This window comes from Styela clava, chromosome 7 (genome assembly GCF_964204865.1).
Source record: "Styela clava chromosome 7, kaStyClav1.hap1.2, whole genome shotgun sequence".
NCBI lineage: Eukaryota > Metazoa > Chordata > Ascidiacea > Stolidobranchia > Styelidae > Styela > Styela clava.
The window spans coordinates 5761967-5782345 of record NC_135256.1 but is presented as its reverse complement, the minus strand read 5'-3'; the positions used below and the strand labels follow the sequence as shown (position 1 = coordinate 5782345).

The 20379-nt window shown below is 36.4% G+C and overlaps 1 protein-coding gene across 1 annotated transcript; it reads right to left on the bottom strand.

Annotated features, from left to right (window-relative positions):
- Nucleotides 1–1399: 1399 nt before the first annotated feature.
- Nucleotides 1400–8679, bottom strand: LOC120328452 (uncharacterized). The gene is made up of 7 exons (XM_039394944.2): nt 8528–8679; nt 6359–6417; nt 6072–6111; nt 5630–5755; nt 5280–5405; nt 3196–3404; nt 1400–2197 (listed from the first exon to the last, which is right to left on the bottom strand). The coding sequence occupies exons 1-7, from the start codon at nt 8595–8597 to the stop codon at nt 1997–1999; spliced, it is 831 nt and encodes a 276-aa protein (XP_039250878.2). The 5' UTR covers nt 8598–8679; the 3' UTR covers nt 1400–1996.
- Nucleotides 8680–20379: the final 11700 nt, after the last annotated feature.

The window sequence follows — 20379 nt, the reverse complement described above, 5'->3', positions numbered from 1 at the left end:
ATTGACTACAATTACACAACTTTTACTTAAAATCAAGTGCTTTTAATCAAGAGATTACCTTAAAGGTAAAAAAAAATCTGCAAAATAAGAAACAAAAGTAATATAAATTTATTCCGTGAAATCAAGTACCTTTTTTTGTTTTGTGGTAACTTTGTTTTTTAAACGAATCTAATTTACATAAACCGATTCATCGCAAAATGACAAATCTCACATAATACAGGTTTGTGGGGTCGGAGTTGAGCAAGTTCCCACAAAAGATGGAGTCTAAATTTGTGGAAATTGTAGATTTTCTTCGTGCGATCCAAATCGACGCCCACTGCCAACACATCTTGAACATTACCCGGATATTGAATTTAGAACCCGACGATTGGCAAGATTTGACATTGAAATCAAGCTACCATAAACTACAAGACAGATTGTATGAATACAAACACGAAAATATTGATTGGTTGAGAATAAACTATTGAAACTCAGTTTAAAGAAACCAAGAACGCGAAGGGTCGTATAGAATTAAACGCGACGTATATTTGTTTGGACATCACAAATGGAGATACGGCCTGCTGAGAAACTTCGGTCCGTGAGAATCCCATTCCATTGGACAAGCCCATGCACCCATAGTGATTTTAAATTGCGAATATATATTTGTGCTTAATTCCTGATAGATTACAGATTGTAAGTATATTCTTGGTTACAGCCGCTAAGTCTTTATTGTCATTACAAGTTACAATCCTATCCCACACTTGCCTCCGTTACTGTGCAACGAAATAACGCGACCGTACCACAATCACCACTAATCTTGCTTACCGGCGGTGTTTGGCCATGGGCCATTGTCTGCCCAAACAAAAGCAGTGCATTGGAGTAAATTGCACACGTGAGACTGGTTGCGATCAGGAATAATAACAAGAGAGGGATGCTCAAATATATGAATATAAGTCAGTAGTATATGGATGATGATAACTTAAATTCTTCTTCGTCGTGTAGGAATAATAACACAGTTGCTGTATGTATACAGTATAGTATAATAGTAGGTGAATGCGTAAAAGTGTACCGAGCGTGCTGACAAACGAGTCACGCCCGCTTCCCACTCTCGCGAGTAGAAACTGGTATACAATAACATCACGTTTCCTGGTACCATGACGTTTTATTGCAACTTTGATCTTCTTACTGTTTTTCACTTCAAGTTATTACCAAAAATAACTACAATTTATAGATGCAGATTGAACACCGCGATTCCTTGCGCCTGCCTGTGCGCAACAACACGTGGGACACGACATTTCAAAGACGCCTTGTTTAGAGGTTACAGATACGAAGCCGTTATTCAGAAAGTATCGGACATTTTTGTAATTTACTGAAATTTCTTGAACATAAAATATACATTTGAGAAAACCAAAACCAATGATAGCAGTTTTATTGAAATTCCTCCCCAAGAAAATCCCGACAGACTGACAATTTGAATAAGTCAGCATTAAATCGCATCGGTTCAACATATAGCACTAGAGTTTGAATTCAGTGGAATTGATTGTGTGGAGGAAATATGGTTCATCACTGATTCATTGGCTCGTCTCTTTTCAATATAATTTCAAATCTTATTCAAAATGTCATGCAAACATACAATCTTCTAATAGGCCAATTGTGATCTGTGTATCACAGTCAAATCGGAGCCGAAATACCGATTCATAGTGCTCCGAGCATGAGTGAGACTTGCACAGAGCCTTGTTCGAAGTGGGGATTTGAAACATTTCAGGCTTCTACGCTAACCTAAACATCGTGACGCTTTTATCAAATAAAAGTATTGGTAATTTATTCAAGTGATAAGTAGTTACTCTACACTCTAACTGTATCCCATATGGGGATTATATACCGCATGCAGGATCTATTTACTTCATATGCTTGTTCAACTGTGAAAATAGTAATAAATGAAGCTACTGGGGCGAATTACTCATTCAAGTACTTTCAAAGTTTTTTGTTTTGTTTATCAATCATTCAATGGACACAGTTATAATTCATTTTCACAGATGGCTCCGTGAAATAAATTAAAAGGATGATTATTCCTAATCCTTTGATCTTCAGAATCCGGGTTTTGATTGACACGAACAACAATTGTTGTGTATAATTGATCAGAAAATGGATAATTAGGAAGCCAAACCTCATTTGGCAGAGACATAGCTTGGCCCGTCGTTGAATACAGCTGACCGTTCTGTCGAAATAATAAAGAACAAATGGCAGTTTGAGTATATAGTTGAGTAAAGTTGAACCGGTAATCCGTGCCATATGAACTGACAGAGCATAACAAAATTATTTGGTATTCAGTAAGAAACTTAATGAAGCGTGACACTATCACGTGATTATTCAGCTCAGTCATTGTTGAATTACCCTAAAACAGGGTGGTCCAAGGTTGTCAATAGATTTTTAGTTTATTGTCAGAATATATTCCCGATCTAAAAGATAGAAAGCCAGATAATAATTTAGACTGCCAAGCACATCATTCAACTTCGCTAGTGATCCAGCCAGCCATAACACTAGTCAATTCAGTGACATTATTGATGTAACAATATGTCAAAAGATTTTTCTGATTAATTTTATTATACGAAACAACACAGAATGCGATTTTTTGATTACTCTCCGAATGTGACGCGGGCCACAGATAATAAAGCGGTGGGCCACATGTGGCCCGCGGGCCTGGGTTTGGACCACCCCGCCCTAAAACAATATATGGAGACGAGGTTCGCGGTTAAATTTGATATCAGCCTGGAATCGTTAGTGTTATATGACTTGATTTGAATGTAACTTATGTCCTATGCTAAAGTTATATGGGTTTAACCCAGATGTGGGTTAAGTCAATGGACCATGGGCCAAAAATTTCAATACCTAGATTAGCGGATCATAGAAGTGTGACGTAAAAAGTTACATTTTATGATTTAGAAAATAATTGTGGAAAACAATATGCCTTGTGCCATAACTAAATTTAATAGCAGTCCCAACAAATTCCTTGAGATTTTTTTTAGCTAAAACATCAAAGTTTGGCTTTAGTTTGGTTATGGCAGCATCAGACGGGTCGGATTTGGGCCGCGGGCCTTAGTTTGTCCATGTTAGGCTTAACCTCAAGATTTATTGTAATTAATAACACATATCGGTCACATTTTATATTAACCTCATGCATGGCCTAATAAGAAACATGATTCAGACTCGATCTACCTTGTAGGTCATTCCCGAACGAACATCAATCAAGGACAATCCATCAGGAATCATTGATCGTAAATAATCTCGAAGCAAGTTGTAGTGTGTGACGTTATAAATGTTAGCTAGTTTGTTTTTGCAAAGAGATTCAGCGACGCTTAATGAGACGTTCGTCGCGTCATAAACGATCGCTTGAAAACATTTGGAATTGAAGACAACGCCGCATTCTGAAAAAAAATGACAGTCAAAAAAATTTAAAAGTCAGATATTGAATTTTGCTCAAGTTTTAAAAAAACTTTTGTCCTTACAACGCGAGTTCATAGACAACCAACCCAGCGTCAGTGGATGCCGCTATTATCAACAGTATCAGTGGTTGTCTACACAGTTTCTTATTCGCATTCAATGTGTAGAAAACCCCAGGGCATTTTAGACATAATAGCTAGTTTCCTATCTGTGGTCGTTTGTGCAGGGCCTTGTTCTGAGTGAAGAAACCAATTATCCCTCACATATGTTTGGTTGCTTCTGTAGAGCCTTGTTCAGAGATAATGTGTGGAAACTATCGGTAATAGCAGCATCTGCTCACATATCAGTAATTGCTTGTACAGGGCACATTCAGAATGAATGTGTTTTAACACCAGCTCTTGACGTCGCAATAGCTGTTTATGTAGAATCTTGTTCAGAGCAAAAAGGAAAACCGGAGAGTTCTCTTCATTTCTGAGTGAGTGTGATGCCAGCAGTTCAGCGGAATAGGCTCGCGAGACGCATACGGCCGGAGTTCAGGAGATAGCACCCCTGAATTTAATTTTTATGCGAAGGAAACGAAGGCAACAGGGATTTCATGAGTAAACTGAAAAAAGTCCGGCGTCGAATCTCCACGATGCGGCTGACGGCAAGCGCCGGTGTTATTCTGATCAAGGCCAGCGGCCCACAGTTTAAGTGCTTGGTGCTGCCACTTCGGGTCTACCCGAAAGCGGGTCGCTTGAAGATGCAGGCCAAAGCAGGTGGCAAACTCCGCCCAAGACTAAATAAAGTTGCGAAAACAGACAAGTACTATGAAGAAAAGTTAAAAACTACCATGAAAAGTGAGTTCAAGAGCATGTGAAACAGTTGTCATATATATAGCATGTTATGAATAAGGATGAATATATGGTCTCGATCACCATTTGAATGCCCTCCCGCATACAGGGATATTGGACTGTCATATAGACAGTAGGTTAGGAATGGATATATTACCCCAATCGGCATTTAAATGGCCTCCTCCATATAGGGCTATTAAGCCGCGCATAGACAGCAGTGTACGAATAAGAATCGATATATGGTTCCAACCGCAATTTGACTGGGCTATTTGGCTGCCATATAGAAATAAAGTTAGGAACAGGAATGTATATGAGGTCCCAATGCCCATTTAAATGGCCTCCTCATCGGTCTGTAAAGTTCTATGATATTCACAATCGACATCGGTTTGAAACAATTTTAACTCTCAACTCAAATTTGAATTCCAGAGTTCAAAGGTGACAAGTCAAAATTATCAATAAAAGCTCCATCTCAACTTAGGTTTAAATTGAATATTTTGAGGTTTACAAAATGATTGAACGACAAAAAAAAACGAGGGAGATGGTATGACTTTTAAGACGTAGTTTGCTCGATTTGGGCTGGTACTTGTGGTTCTAAACTATACCAGACCCTGATTTCTCGAGTCGCAAGGCGAAACGACAGCATCAAAGGGCATAAAGCGAGGCAACGCTCAGACTACGAACGCCATTTTGAGACAACTTTGTTATGTTCTATATCAAGGCGCCTTGCAGGGAGGAAGGAAGTCTTTTTTTCGAAAATAATTTTAGGTGAACACGTTGATATCTTATAATAAAGCAAGTACGTTTAGTGTTTTTTTGATTCGTTTTCGAATCTCACTTTAAACAAATCGCTAGACAAGACACTTACTAATACATAAGAAACTACTTTTCTCGGAAGCATCGCAATTTTTGCTCTTTTGGACCTCAGGTCTGGGGAATTGCTAATTAAGATATTTGACGCGTACTAAAAAGCGTTCAAGGGAGAAATATTTTCCGAGTGAAAAACGAGAATGAGGAGGCCACACTAACCTGTATTCTGTTCAACTTTTGTAGTTTGTGGGCGCACAGTAGAGAGAAATGCTTCCTTAGTTGACCACGGGGTTGTAGCAGGGACGGTTGAAGTACGGGCCGAAGAAGTTTTCCTGTCTTTGTATCCTGTGTAAAAAATAAGTTTATATTACAAGTTTATAGCAAGATTTATAGTCTTAGTGCTTTGATGTAGGAATGAGATACTGAATGACAATGTGTAAACATTTTTAAAAACCCTCTACTCCAGCGTTTTTGCATTATCGCCTTATTACCGATTACGGTGACAAGAAAAGGACTTTTTTGATATCTATTCTAGCGCATGCAATACCAAAAGACATAGATTTTCATACCCTGGAGAGTCGTCGTTTCTTCGACACCCGCAACAGAGGGCGGCACTGAGTTCGTCTCTGATTCTTCCATCGCCTCTTTTAAATGATAGAGTTTAATTTCCATCCCGTCCAATTGTTCCGTTAAAGCTGTGAAACATAAATATAAACAGAATTTAAATTGAGCCATCAATTTCACAATAACGACCCCAGTGAAATTTTTGTTAGAAGACATGAACCCCACTCTCTCTGATTTGAAAATAAGAATATGAGATGGGTATTTATTTCTAAATCACACGTCATCATTTGATTGTTAAACACGACGCATTGAAAATTTAAAATGATTTAAATTTTACTTATAAAACGATTGTTTGGGAGCATGTTTGTTATCAGACCGTTTGACAAATATGAAAAAATACCAAACGTATTTCGAAGGAAATTATATTGTGGATATTATATTGCGGACCTTCCAAAGCCTTTTCTTCTTCTTTTGTGCAATGTCCTTGCTGAAATAGAACAAGAGTGAAATGTTTAAATATATAGACATGAAGGTTGCACACCAGTGCAGAAAGGTCTTAGCTGATCGGTAGAAGAAACTTATAGTTGTACTTATATCGTACTTATAGTTGGAAGAAATCTCTAGAAAGTTCTATTTTCTTATTTTAGTTTATCGGTTTCAAACAAAATTAATCAGTTTTAGTTTCATTTCTACAACTAATGCCACCAATATGAAACTGCAACTAAAGCTCTCACCGTAACGTTCTTCCAGGTGGGTTTCCCGTCGCAAACCATAGGCATCCAGCATTCCTCGCCTGTTAAAGCGAAAATTAAAACTAGAAATCGAGCAAGTTGCTCATTTAAAAATGGGTTTATAACAGATAAACGAAAATTATTTTACTGAACGTTTTTTAAAATCGAGACTAATTCAGTACCTATTTCCTTATGGCGTGAATTCGCTCCTCCCGTATTTAACTTCATACTGCTACGCACGTCATCCGAACGTACTATTTTCTTCGATGATGATTGGTCGGATCAAATTATCATTATTACGCCCGCCATTGGGAAGCTAACAATATCGGTCTTGTTGGCATGGGCGAAGATTTGGTTGATATCCGAGATTCAATTTCTGGTTTCTGAGAATCGTTTTAATTTTATGACAAGCAATAAATTCGGGGAAAGCTGAATTCCTCCATAGCTTGCTGCTTTCTTTATACGCCTTTCTCCCAAAGAACGCTCTGTGCGAGCAGCTGATGAGAAGATTTCTACATTTGAAACTTTTTGATTTGAAAATATTGTCACATACACATACATACTTCAAATACTGAAGTAAAGCGAGCAGCCTCTGATACGATATTAGCTTCCTAGCTTAATTAGCAATCTTGTTGATTCGGCATTGCTTATTCAGTTTACAACGCTCTTGGTGAGGTGGTGAGTATAAAATTGAACCCGAGGTTCCTGAGCGTTTGAGTGTATATTACGATATTTAAAATTTAAGTTAAAAAACCAAACAGTTTCAAATTAGGAAATCCTCTTATCGGAGATTTCAAAACCAAAATCGTTTTACAACGAAGGAAGGAACATTTATTAAGATTCACGGTCTGGGCGGGAATTAGACGATAAGAGGCACTAGGCTGCGCCGTTCGTGAGGCTCCTCAAAAATAATGACGTCATAAAAATACATTATGACGTCAAAAATAAACTGCGTGGCATTTTCGCTAATGGCAAAATACGTAAGCGAGTAGATTAAGAGTAGATTAAAGAAAATTTGGCCGTAACGAAACGCCATGGCACCGGAGTACGGTTTATTGAATTTATGCAAATTCATTAATACTGTTTTTAATTTTTAAAACGGTAAATATTTGGGACGAGAATTTATTTGAATAATATCAGCTCCGTGAAATTCTAAACCGCACCATCTTCAAAATTGATTAGTTCAAAATTGAATGCCAAGGCCCCTAAGATTTGATGCCCCAAGACTGCGGCCCACTTTGCCTGGTAAATCCAGCCCTGTTTACGGTACAGCAACACATACAATACGTGAAAAAATAAACGAGGTATTCGGGGAAAAAAGATAAATCAAATAAAAGATCATTATTTTTCAAATTTAAATTTCGGTTTAATCTTCACCGAGAGACCGAGGTTCGCCATGTTATTACACCGGCATACTGGCTCCGCCTACGCCGGAATAAATGAATATTCTTTCTGATACAAATATACCAGCCGGGACGCGAGAAAACAGATTTGAAATTCGCTAAAAAAACTGCTTCAATTCAGTTACGCCGTGTCGCCTGTATAATTTAAAGCGCTGATTTACGGATAAATTTATTAGAGGTTGAAATTTGTTGAATAAAGTGTTTTTTCAGCGTCTTTTTTCACAATTTTTTTGGCGTGGTTCGGAAAAAATATTAGAATTCATAAAAATAATGCACCCAATACACTATTACACTAGGAACTTATATTGGTACATTTATGGATTCTATATTTAGAAGAGTATAAAGCATTCATGCTGTTTAAATATCAATGGCCTGATTTTTGATATAATTTTTAAATAACCTTATGTACAAACCAAGCATTTTCATATTTGAAAATCGCTGGGTAGGTTTATAAATATTTTGTTCATTTTTTGCTTTCAATAAAATCAGCAATTAATAATAGCCGATTAAAAATAAAACAGCGCTAACATTATGGAATTTTGGCACAAAATTATTATTCATGCTTAATTATTCAATGTGCAGCTTCGCTTAGAGCAGCTCAATTATTCTGCCGCATTTAACGAGGCAAAACTTCAACGTTAAGTAAGAAATAACCCACCAGCAGGGTATCAAATATCCCAAGAAAATTAATTATTTTATAGCGCGCCCTCAAACACCAAAAATCAGGCAAGAAAGCAAATCCATCAAAGCATGCACCGTTCATACTGACCTTTAATCAATAAACAAGCCTCCATCAACAGTATTAATCTGATGAAACTGTGTCGAATCGGAATCTTCATTTCGAATCCAAAAATTTCGTCAACTTTGCTTCAATGAAAGTCGATTCCCGAACAGCGTGGGTTAGAATGAAGCTTCAGTGTATTTGCCTCGGAATATATCATATGCATTCTCACTCACTACTCTAGAACGTAAAGAAAATATTTTCTCTTTTTTAAATTTTAGAATACGTGTTGCGTCACAAGAGAGAGAGAGTTTGGTGAATGCTGCTCTTTCTATCTTTATGAAATGACGACGACGTCACTACCACGCCCGTGTAGAGTAATATTTGGTTGAATTATTATAAATTTTGCGCGATATGGCATATCAACCGCCACCATGAATCTAATTTGAAAATACAGGTCAAACATGTCTTGCCGGCTTCAAATATTGCAAGGCTTTTGGCGAAACGGATTTCTCTAGCCCACTCGGGATAAATATAAGTATATTAAACTGAAAATTAGGAATTTGGGGATGAGAATGATTCGAAAATTGTAATTTCCAGCTCAGTCTACATTCCCTGAACTCTCGCTAGCTGGATAATAACTAATTTTTTTTTTAGCGCTGGCGTTTTTTTTTATGGGGTCGTTGTACAAAATACCCCGATTTATTAGAAACAGTGGGATCAACAAAACTGAAATTTCCTAATATTTTCAATGCACGGCTCTATTTTCTTAGCGCCAGGCATACATCATCACCAAGATCTTTGCTAGCGTGGCTAGCCTTGGCTATAAATTTTGGTGCAAATATTCTGATGCTTTTTGTCTTGAAATTTCCGCTTCTAGCAACTCGAATAACAGTTTAGCGGTGGTCACCAGTCGAATATAGGATTTTGGACGTCTAATGTAGATAGGATTCTGTACGTCGAAGATAGGATTTTGGACGTCAAATATATGATTTCGGACGTCCTATATAGGATTTAGGACGTCGAATATATGATTTCTGAGGTCGAATATAGAATTTTGGACGTCTAATATAGATAGGATTTTAGACGTCGGATATAGAATTTTGGACGTCGAGTCTAGGATTTTTTAGGATGTTACGTGCGTTGATATCATAGATGGGCAATTGATAGAGTTTTTTCATACATGGCACTTATTCACGCCGTTTGATTTAAAAAGGTTTTGTATGATCTATCACTGATATCCAAAGACATGTGGAGAGCTAATATTATTTGGAAATACCAAAATTTTTCCGGATCCACATTGCCTACCCAATGTATCACACCTTGGATTAGGAGGTGAGTATGGAACTCGAGATGTGAAACAACGCTTTATTAACCACTCGGCCTACGTGCTATAAAAGAGGAATTAGCATTGCTGCGTGGTTTGACTTTAGTTATGGGAACTCAACGGAATCCATTTAAACATCTGCACAATGCCAAGTTAAAATTCCTTTTTCCAAAGACTTTTCCGTCGCATTATTTTAAATTCGCAAAGAGGTAAATGAGGAAAATTCAGATAACAGCGGACAAAGGCGCGATAGATTGCTATTTTCTTTTTGCATTGCTAATGCGTTGGCATGGGTGCGGATGAGCAAAGTCTATCAGGGTCATGCTAGTTCGAAACAGCAAATATTTTAATCGCGCGTTTCCTGGTGTCTAAAGGTTAATTCACGTAAAACGTTTGATGATAGTTTGAATTTTTTGATCATAATTAGCACGCGATGGACTGTAATGTTTTGATATAAAGGTAAACTAGAGTTTATGTCGGTTACTCACTGTTGAATCAACCAATGATCACACACTCCTGAGTTAGAAATAGTAGTGATTATTGTTGTGTTATGCAACGTGTCCTTTTCCTGTACCCCACTGCCATTTTTTTTAAATATCAACCGTAAACCGGAAAATTGCCGCATAATTTTGACACTATGATTTTAAATTTAATTGGCTACGTGACGAATCCAGCAGGCGCGGTCATACTGTTTCAAACAACATTTTTGTGAGAAATCTCTTTGGGCAAGAATTATCGCGTCAATTTTATCCCGATACACACCTTCTACGACTTGAACTGATTATTAGCAACCTTTCATTGCAGGGGTAAATAAAAGTTGGAAATGAGAGTCAAAATACTATAAAAACCTAACATAATTGAATAATAAAATTATATTTTGCAGCAAATATGACCCAACACATGCCGGCGTGTTCAATATTTTAAGGGTATGTCACACCTTCAGAGCGATGTGAGGAAATCACTGCTCTCAAACAGACATTGGACAGCTATTTGCCAATAAACAAAGGCAGCCGTAACATTAATTAAATAGAATGAATAATTTTTATTTTTTTTTCCGATAAATGAGCACTATTGAGTGAATCGGGGAAAACCTATAGTAATTTAAGTAAAGTGCTAAAGAGTTAAGAACCGCTGCTATGAAGTGATATGGTAAGACTCTAGTTAGATTCTCTCTTGTAATTCCCACATAAGGTAGATTTCCCACAAAAATATCGTTCGCGTGTGTTTGATACATGGGTGGGCCAATTACGACCCGCGGCCCACCAAAGTGATTCATCCGACCACTTGCGTCTGCTTAAATTACGACTATAGTTTTTATGGATATAAATTTCTGTTAAAAATATCATTCCTGATTGTTACATTGTGCCTGTTATATCAATGTTAGTCTAGCTGTTGTAAATAAACTGTTTTTATTCTTAGTTATTCTTATTGTGTTACAAGCCTCCGGTCCAGTAACTAAGTCCAATTTTGGTAACTGGTCCAAAGTAATTGCTCACCCCTGGACGTCAGCCAATCAAATTTAAAATCGGAGTACCTAATGACGTGGCGATATTTCTGACATACCACAAATATCCAAAAATATGAAAAAAGTTTGTGTGAGAATGAACGGAAAAGGTGCATAATCACTTATATTTCTAGCTTCCGGGCTGTGTGTGTGTGATAATTATCTGATTCATTATTGAGCAATTACCATAAACACCATTTAAACTTTTTCAACTTTCAGAATCCATGCTAACGACGCAGGATAGCTGCTAACAATAAAAAGTAAATTTACCACACAACTCACAGTAAGAATTGTCTTTGCCACAGCTATTTTAGGATGCCTGACATCCGCATACTGTTTTGGGCGGCGCGAGGGACAAGTGGTTGAAGCTTTCGTCTTAATACATATTATACTAAACTTGTTCGGGTCTTTTGCTCCTAACAAGGTTCTGTACACGAGGCTACTGATATGAGTTACTATTATTTGTTAAATCTTTCCGATTCTGCATTGCCGACCTCATTTTTTACACCCTTGAAGAGGTGGGGCAGACAAATACATTTTAGATTTGGATATACATGAGAATAAATAAATTAAAGGTGAAATACGAGTAAAATGATTGTATTATTATTATTTAAATATTATATTTTAATGCTCGATTTTCGACAGTTACAGTATTGGATACAGACACGGGTAGAACTTTCTTTAGTCCAAATCCTCTTGACTGTTCTGGTTTTTGGTTCATGTTTATAGATTATTAGATCTAGCATTAGAGGTTGTTGTCTATTCGAGTTCTATTCAAAACTTGGACTGGAAGTTACAACACACACATCAGGAAATTGGCACTAGATAAATGTTTGTGTAAATTCCATCTAATGGCCTCAGTTCCAATACCTTGCTTTGAACAAACTTGGAGATCATCTATGAATACTCTTTCCATTCCTAGTTGAGGGCTTGGAAGCTTGTTTTTAGCAAAATTGCAACTCTTCTAACGCAATCACTGAGTTGAGTCTCATCGATGGTTAGTTGCGTCTAAGTTATTTGATTCGAGTAACTCGAGTCAAATCAGGTCATTTATAAACTTTCATTCTAGCCTTCACAGCGCTGCTATTTTCACGTTTCACATAAGCTTTACTGTTAAATTTCAGAGGGAGGGTTATTCACCAATTATACGGTTGGGGTGTAGGGAAATCACTGTCTCTAATGATACATACACAACTGCTGTTGCTTTACCCCATGTTTCAATCGAATTTTATTTTCTATTATAATAGAACAGCGTTTCCCAACCTTTTTTGGTCGCGGACTATTTTCTCACCGGCGAAAACCTTTGCGGACTCAAGGTGCGTTTAATGCAACCGTACTCTGTGTGAAGAAGCAATAAAACCAAACACAACAGAAATTTAACGAATTTCAAAATCGGAAATTTGCCACAATTACGCGTTCGTCAAAATAGCCGATTTTTTTAGTGTATGATGGCCTTTTCTGTCGCAGAATAGTCAATCTATGACAACGACAAGTAAATAAAATATCTTTCTATTTTAATTTAATTGTGTTCATGGTAACTCGAAATTGCATCGACTTACGACAAGATGAAAGCATTACTTCTTAAAAATGGCACGGCAGTCTGTGAACATATTAATCGGAGAATATATTGCCCGATTATATTTAGTTTGGATACATATTTTTTGCGATCTTGCGAATTTGTTATTGTCGTTAGAAAAATCCTACTATCTGCTATAAATTTTCAAAAAGTACAACTTGATTTAGTACTTATTAAAAAAATATTTAAACTATATATATTAGTAAATCGAAAATACATATTCACCGCCTTGCTTTATCATTAACTTAATTGTGATCATATTCATCTGCGGTTGTGTTGACGAAACAAAAGCAATACTACTCAGAAAATATTATGACAATCCATGGACACAAAAATGCGTGGTAAATTGACATTGATGACGATAAATAAACGATTATATTTTGTTTTGATTCGTATTTTTGTGAATCTGACAAATCTGAGATGTTTGTCCAACACTTGCGACGCTGCAGTACTGTACGTACCAATGTGGAGGCAGTAAAGCAAAGAATCCTATGGGAAAATGCCCTGGTACGTATACTACGGTAGCACCCGAAATTTTGCGATTTGCAGTGTCTAATAAAAGAGTTTTTAATCGGTCTCGGAAAATCATTATTAAACAAAACTTATGGTGTTCTCCGTTTTATTTTCAGTACTGCCGGTATTCAATTTAGAAAATTTGGGTTGCCAACATTGACACATATCAGAAAAAAAAATTATTCCTTGTTGTTCTAGCTTGCGAGAAACACCACTTAGGTATCTATCGAAACGTGTGCAGACTCGTGTTTTTGTCGGAAATCCGCAAGTGAGTTGTGAAATCCGATCGTTTGATTAAGTGACCTGTCGCGTCATCTGTTACCAAATTTTCGAATAGTAAATTGCTATTTTAATAGTCGAATATATGACCAGCCCTACTCAATAAAGCGTAAATATTGATTCGAATAATATTATGTGAATAAACTTGCTTTTTATGTTTCTTGTAAATTCTACGTAAATCGTAACTTGGCTGATAGTGAAGTTTCGCAAAAACGTTTGCGGCCCGCAGTGAGTTTCTGACTCGTTGCGGACTCATTTGAGACCGCGGACTCGGGTTGGGAAACACTGTACTAGAAATTGTTCAACTGGTAGAAAGCAAACAATACAATTCAGTCTTGGATGTCACTGCCAGTGGTTTTCAACCATTTCGGTGAAACGGAACGCCAATGAAACATCCTGGAGGCTCGGAGTACCCGTTGTGAAATAGTTTAATTGTCTTTTATTGTCTGAATTTTATATTCTATAAAATATATATATAAAGGCAAGTTTAATACTGGCAAAACAAAATGACCTTCAAAGTGCGGCAGGTTTAACAATAGCGCAAAACGAATATATATTCGATTATATTAAAACAGTATACATATATTAATATAGACTCTCGGATTTGATTGGGAACTCGCGCAACCCCTGGACTGTACTGGCGGAAATTCTTTTCAACATTTTTTCAAGCGACCCAAATTTTGTAAAAAATAATTTCCATAAAAAACTCTCAACCCAAGAATATGCTCAAATAATAAACGATGTTGTGCTTCTGAGACCGCAATTTTAAGTTTGAAAACATGTTGATGCAATTTTAACTTCTCCGTTGTCAATGTGATGGTTGGTATTTCACCAGATTTCAAGCTCAGTAATCGCTTCTTTAAAAGATCACATGATTACCTGTTTAACTTGATAGGTTTTTGTTGATGTGAGCCCCCTGAAATTTAGCTTGTTAACTCTCAGCCAAGCTTGCGGTAGCTTGAGATGAAGCTTTAGAAACATATAAAGGCTATGATAGATAAACAATGATGTATGTAAGTGCGAAGCAGAACGTTTTATTTTTTATAATATAATCAATAATATAAATTGCTATTGGGCTACATTTCAATATAAAGATAGGTTGATTTTAACGAGTAATATAAAATGTTTGCGACCATTTCAAGGCGATTTTTAAAAACAATTCTTATCCCTAGTTAATTTTATTCATCTGTCAACACACAATTATCTGCTGCTTTTATCCACCAGATATATTTTGTTTATCATACGCTTCCCATTGGTTCCAGAGTTTTCCTTTTCGAAGTTTCAAACATATTCCAATGGCTTCAACAACATATTTGGCAAATATTTCATCGTTTTTGACAACAATTCTCTCCCAGTTGCGATCTACCTTGCCCTCAGAGACACATTTTACGTTTTCGTTCAAATATAACCACAATCTATCTCGGGAATTCTTTTTTTATGGTGCACCTACTGTCCACACGAATTCAACAAATTGCTAATCTGCCCAGTAGCCTTTCTACAGTTTCCAACATGTAGAGGCGTACTGATAATATTAACAAGACACAACGCATAATTCTAATAGTTACATTGTTTTATAATTGTTACGTAATGATAATGCCGATATTACTCGATCTAATCAAAAACTGTATGTGACATTTGAAAATATTTCACGACCCACCTTGAATAGACTTTCTGGTTGGGAAGAACTGCCCTATACTTGACGCAATCTACGGAATTCTCTCCCCTTGAAATCCAAAAAAATCATTTCAGAAACACGTCAAGTCCTACCCAGTATTCAAATATAAAAAACTCAATATTTCAGAACCACACTGATATAAATTTTTTCGTATATATAGGCAACGAATATCCAACCACAAGAAAAATAAATTTCTTCTTGATAGATCAGACAAAAAGTTGGGGCACTCTTCACTTGTACATACTTATTTTCGTGGAAGGGAATGTTGAACAGTTACTACATAATATTGCTACTATTTTTTTTATTATGAGCGTTGGCACGTAAATAACATTTTTTAGCGTGTGAATCAGTTTCTAAGCGTCAACTCTCCAAAACAAAAGAATCCAAAATTGTGCAATAGTGAAGTCTAAGTGTTTCACCAAGCATCTATTTTCTTGTTTATTTCTGTAAAAATGACCAATCAGCAAAAAATCAACGATGACGTCAGTTGTGTTTCCGAAAATTAGTTGGAAATGAAATATTTTAATGGTCATTATGTCTCAAGATGAGCTTTAGTTTACTTGCAATAATCAAAAATTAGTCCCAGAAAAGCTGCGATAGACTAGACTAAAATAACTTATTAGTATCAAACTCATTATTTTTGTGGAATATATTCCTACATCATTCACGATAGTGTTATTGGCGAGCTGAAAATCGAGTATCAGACGCGTATTGTAGCTTAGCAAATAACTTAAAAATGGACAGGGAAAATTAAATTTTTAGAATCAGTGGGTGTCCAATATCTAGATAAATTGTTTAACTTACTGTCCATGGAAAACTATATTACCGATTAAATATTAATAAAAAAATGGCGCACCAGAAGTATGTGTACCAATATGGAGGTAACTAATTTTGTTCGCTTTTTACATCAAGTTGTGTAAAGGGACTGAAACCTATGAACAGGGAGTATATTCACTTGGCTTCACAGACAGTCCTCGAAGTCGTAATAGAACTGAAATATGAAAAATCGGAATGAAATTATGGCCTAACCCTAACCTGGTACACATACTACGTGAGTACCAAAAAACTTATATCAATAACTAATTAAGTCGCTAGTAAGTCATTTAAAATATGCATCTTATGCTGGCCACTCAAAAAATACGTAAACATCTAAATATTTTTCATTGATATCATTTCATGTATACCATGTTTCTCCAAACATAGGACAGGGTTTCATTTTTTTTTTCAAATAACAACACTAGGGCTGGGGGGGTCTTTTATTTTCAATTATCAAAAACAAAAGAACAAAGTAGAGAATTACGAGATTTTCGAATATACAAGATATGAAAACCGATATCCTATTAATCATGACTACCACGTTTTTATTTAAAAAAAGCTGTTAAACATATTATTTAAAAAGAAACATAGGCTACCATCATCCTATAATATGTCTTCTCTAAATTCAACTAAATAATCTGGCAAATTTTTTCACCTATGCTCTATCGACTAGGTCTCATTTTAATTAACGGGAGGGTTTATATTAAAATTTTTAAAATTCAGGCTAGGTCTTATTTTCATGCTACGTCTTATTTTTGAGGGAAAACGGTGTATGTTTTCCTAAAGACCCAAATCATTGCAACTATTTGGCAGAAGTTTCACTGTCTCCCAGCCATCACCGATTCGGACAAGCATGTTATGTGCTTTCAAAATTATTTCGACGCTGGGAACGGGAGTCGAAGACTCCAGAAACACTCTCTTCTCGCCGTTGAGACTACACCTTAGAAGGATGAAATATGCCCGGTCGTCGTCAGTTATATATACGGTGGGCATATTTCTAAAATTATATGCCTCGAGTATAATACTTGCTTCTGCGTTGACGATATCTAGTTGCTTCTCTATTTCCAGCTTCAATCCACTCGTAGTTGTCACCTGAAATGTTGATGGCGCGACTCTAGAAAATACTGCTGTCAAGTTGTTTGGTGCGCCTTGATCCTCGGTATGAAAGATACGCACATCGGCTCCAAATCCGGTTAGAGTTTTGTGCTTATTGCTCACAATGCACTTCCAAGATTTATACGCATCCTGGTCAGAAAGAGCTACTGTATACCATTTTTGCGGAATTGTATCAAAATTAATTTCAACTTCAGTAGATGGAAGTTTGCAGGCTTTTGAAAAAATTACCAACAAAAGTAGGCCTACTAAGATTGAGTCAAAAATGATACGCTGCATCTTGTCGAGTATAACTGCAAACTACGAATGAGACTGACATCGATCTTTCTCCACAACGATCTGCTTGATGACAAAACATAAGCTGCCAGGAACTATGAATCAATACACACATAAACAATGATTAAAACCCATGCAATTCAATTTTATTACTAATTTGCTATTTCGTGATTTTTTGACTGTATGAAACCTAACTTTATCTAAATACCATCAAATGCCTAAAACACGCGGATTAAATTTCGAGCTTCACATAGCCTGAAAATGATAATGGTGCTAGTTGCGTCATGTTTGTAGTTTTGATAAGAAAGCAGAGTGAAAACCTTGCAACCTATTTTGGTTTGTTCCTCCAATACTCTGTAGAAACGCGGAACCTTAACTCAAAAGCCGTACTGTGTTGATTTTATTCATACTAGCCACATCTGAATCTGAATTTATTTAATTTTCACCATTTGTTTAAATGTACAATGTTTTTGCACGACGAAAAATAAATATCTGAATCTGAATCGTAAAAGGTATTTGGTTCAACGACGCTAACCATAAGCTCGCAGATTGTTGGACCAGCGAACCCACCAAAGTAATTCGCGATGGTGTTCGTGTCAGTTTACGTAGTATGAGTATGGTCGTGGCAAACGGACTTTTGCATATAAAAAATATTTAATCAAAATTTACCGGTAGACTTTATAAACTGCAGTTTTGCCGTTTCCGGTACCTTATACCGTGGTGGCCTACTTCTTCTGTGTTCGCTTCACTGCCGTACCGTGATGATAGAGCTTCCGAGTAAGCTTGCACGTAATTTACGGAATTACGGAATTATTTCGAGTTACGGAAGCGAAGTTACGAATTACGTAAAGTCGTAATTATTGGTCGAGCGCTTTCGCGATTGAAACGAGTTCTCTTCAGAGCAGTCAATTCCGCCGATTGTAAAAAATTAAAGTTAAGTAAAAGAAGTTAGAGTTCCGGTATTCGCAGCCGTTTTTCTCTCTCTTGTTAGGCAGATGGGGAAGGCATAACGCGTCATTTACTGCCCTATTATCAACTTATCTAGGATGGCCAATGTACATATTAACCGTAGATAAGGAATAGAATTGTGTTGAGACCGATGGACGTCAACACACCTGGTTTCAACTTCTTCGGGTGAAATGACTAAAGAATGTAAGAGATCAACTTATAAAACATGGTCTATTTGTAAATGCCGTGATAATTAATGTCGCGCTTATCAAACAGCAATATAAAGACGGAAGAGAAATTGCGTAATGAACCAACGCAACTTAGTATTTTCGGCATCGGTCAAGCGATTGAGACGGCAGAGAAACAACAATACGACGGAATCTCCCGTGTTTATTTTGCGCGAAATCCATTTTCTATAACAAAATCTTGATGTTCTGTTACTGATTTTATCGTTATATATCTGTCCGGACATAGCATTGCTCAATATGTTTTTCACAATGCCTCGCAATATGTCGGCCAAATATGATTACCTGTCTTTACCAAATGCGGCAACTTATTTTGATTTATCGTCGACTCAAATACCACCGGCCCTCGACCAAACTTGTGTCAATCTTGGCAAATAGGATTGTCGACTTGAGTTAGAAAAATAATTTATATTTTCATGAGTGCGAAATAAATGTCACAAAATGCATTGTTTTGCGATATAACTTTGTATTTTCGGAGAAGGCGTGTCATATAAGTACGGTATTTTAAATAATGCGCAAATAATTAATATTTTATCTAAATTTATCGCAAATAATGTTATAACTTTTAGGCCGCGAAATGATTTAATGTAAAATGAAGCATGGAATTCGGAATATCGTCAATAAGTCGGCATCAATAATATTTATAAAATGCTAACTAAGTAGTAAAGTCGGATATTGTAAAAAACGGTGAAATAACAAGTCTTCGGGGCGAGGCAAGCGAAAGTATAATCAAACGAGAAAAAACGCTTGTAGTTGATTAATAAATTAGCAACCCGGAATTTTTATTTAATACGAAAGTCGTATTAATACGTTAATACGATTTCAAAAAACTGAACCATCGTTTCTTAAATATATTGCCAGTGTTGGTAATGATAAAATTGATCGCATAAAATTAGGTGATGAAGTGTATAAAAAAAAATCAAAGCTAATACAAAAGATAAAAATCAGAATAAAATTATTTCGAATTCACTCCTCGATATTTGTCTTTAACATCTGTCGTCGGCGTGTAGTACTGCCGGAAATATGAAAACCAAACTTTGATGTCCCATTCGGAATAGAAGTGGATCAAATTGGTTGTTATGATAGGTTTAAATGTGTGAAAAAAATATCGCAATTACGGGGTCATTACGTAATCGATTTGGCCATAATTACGGAATTGATTTTTGTCAATTACGTGCAAGCCTACTTCCGAGTGACCTAATATAGTATTATTTTTCATACTCGCATATTCCCAAACTTTTTTGTCTACATAAATCAGATTCTGAATGCGCGTGCGGTCGCTCAGCAACCTAAACAATTTTCCAGTTCGTTGATGAATGACTGACCGCCGTAGCTAACCAACCGAAACTTAAATGGCTGGAGTCGCCTCCCATCTCGATATATGCACTTAAGGCCTAACCTCGACCTTGTGCCAAATTTCATTTTCTTCCTCAAAAGTTTCATGTTGCTGGTTGTACATGGAGTGTAAATTGTGCCTTAGAATTCGCACATGGAGGTTGCCTAATTTTTCTCATCAAATAAAATAATCGCTCGATTTAATGTTGCATATGACAATAGATAAAAAATTTAATCGATGCAATTGTACAGAAGTACAGCTGAATGATATGGTGAATTATTTTTTTAAATAC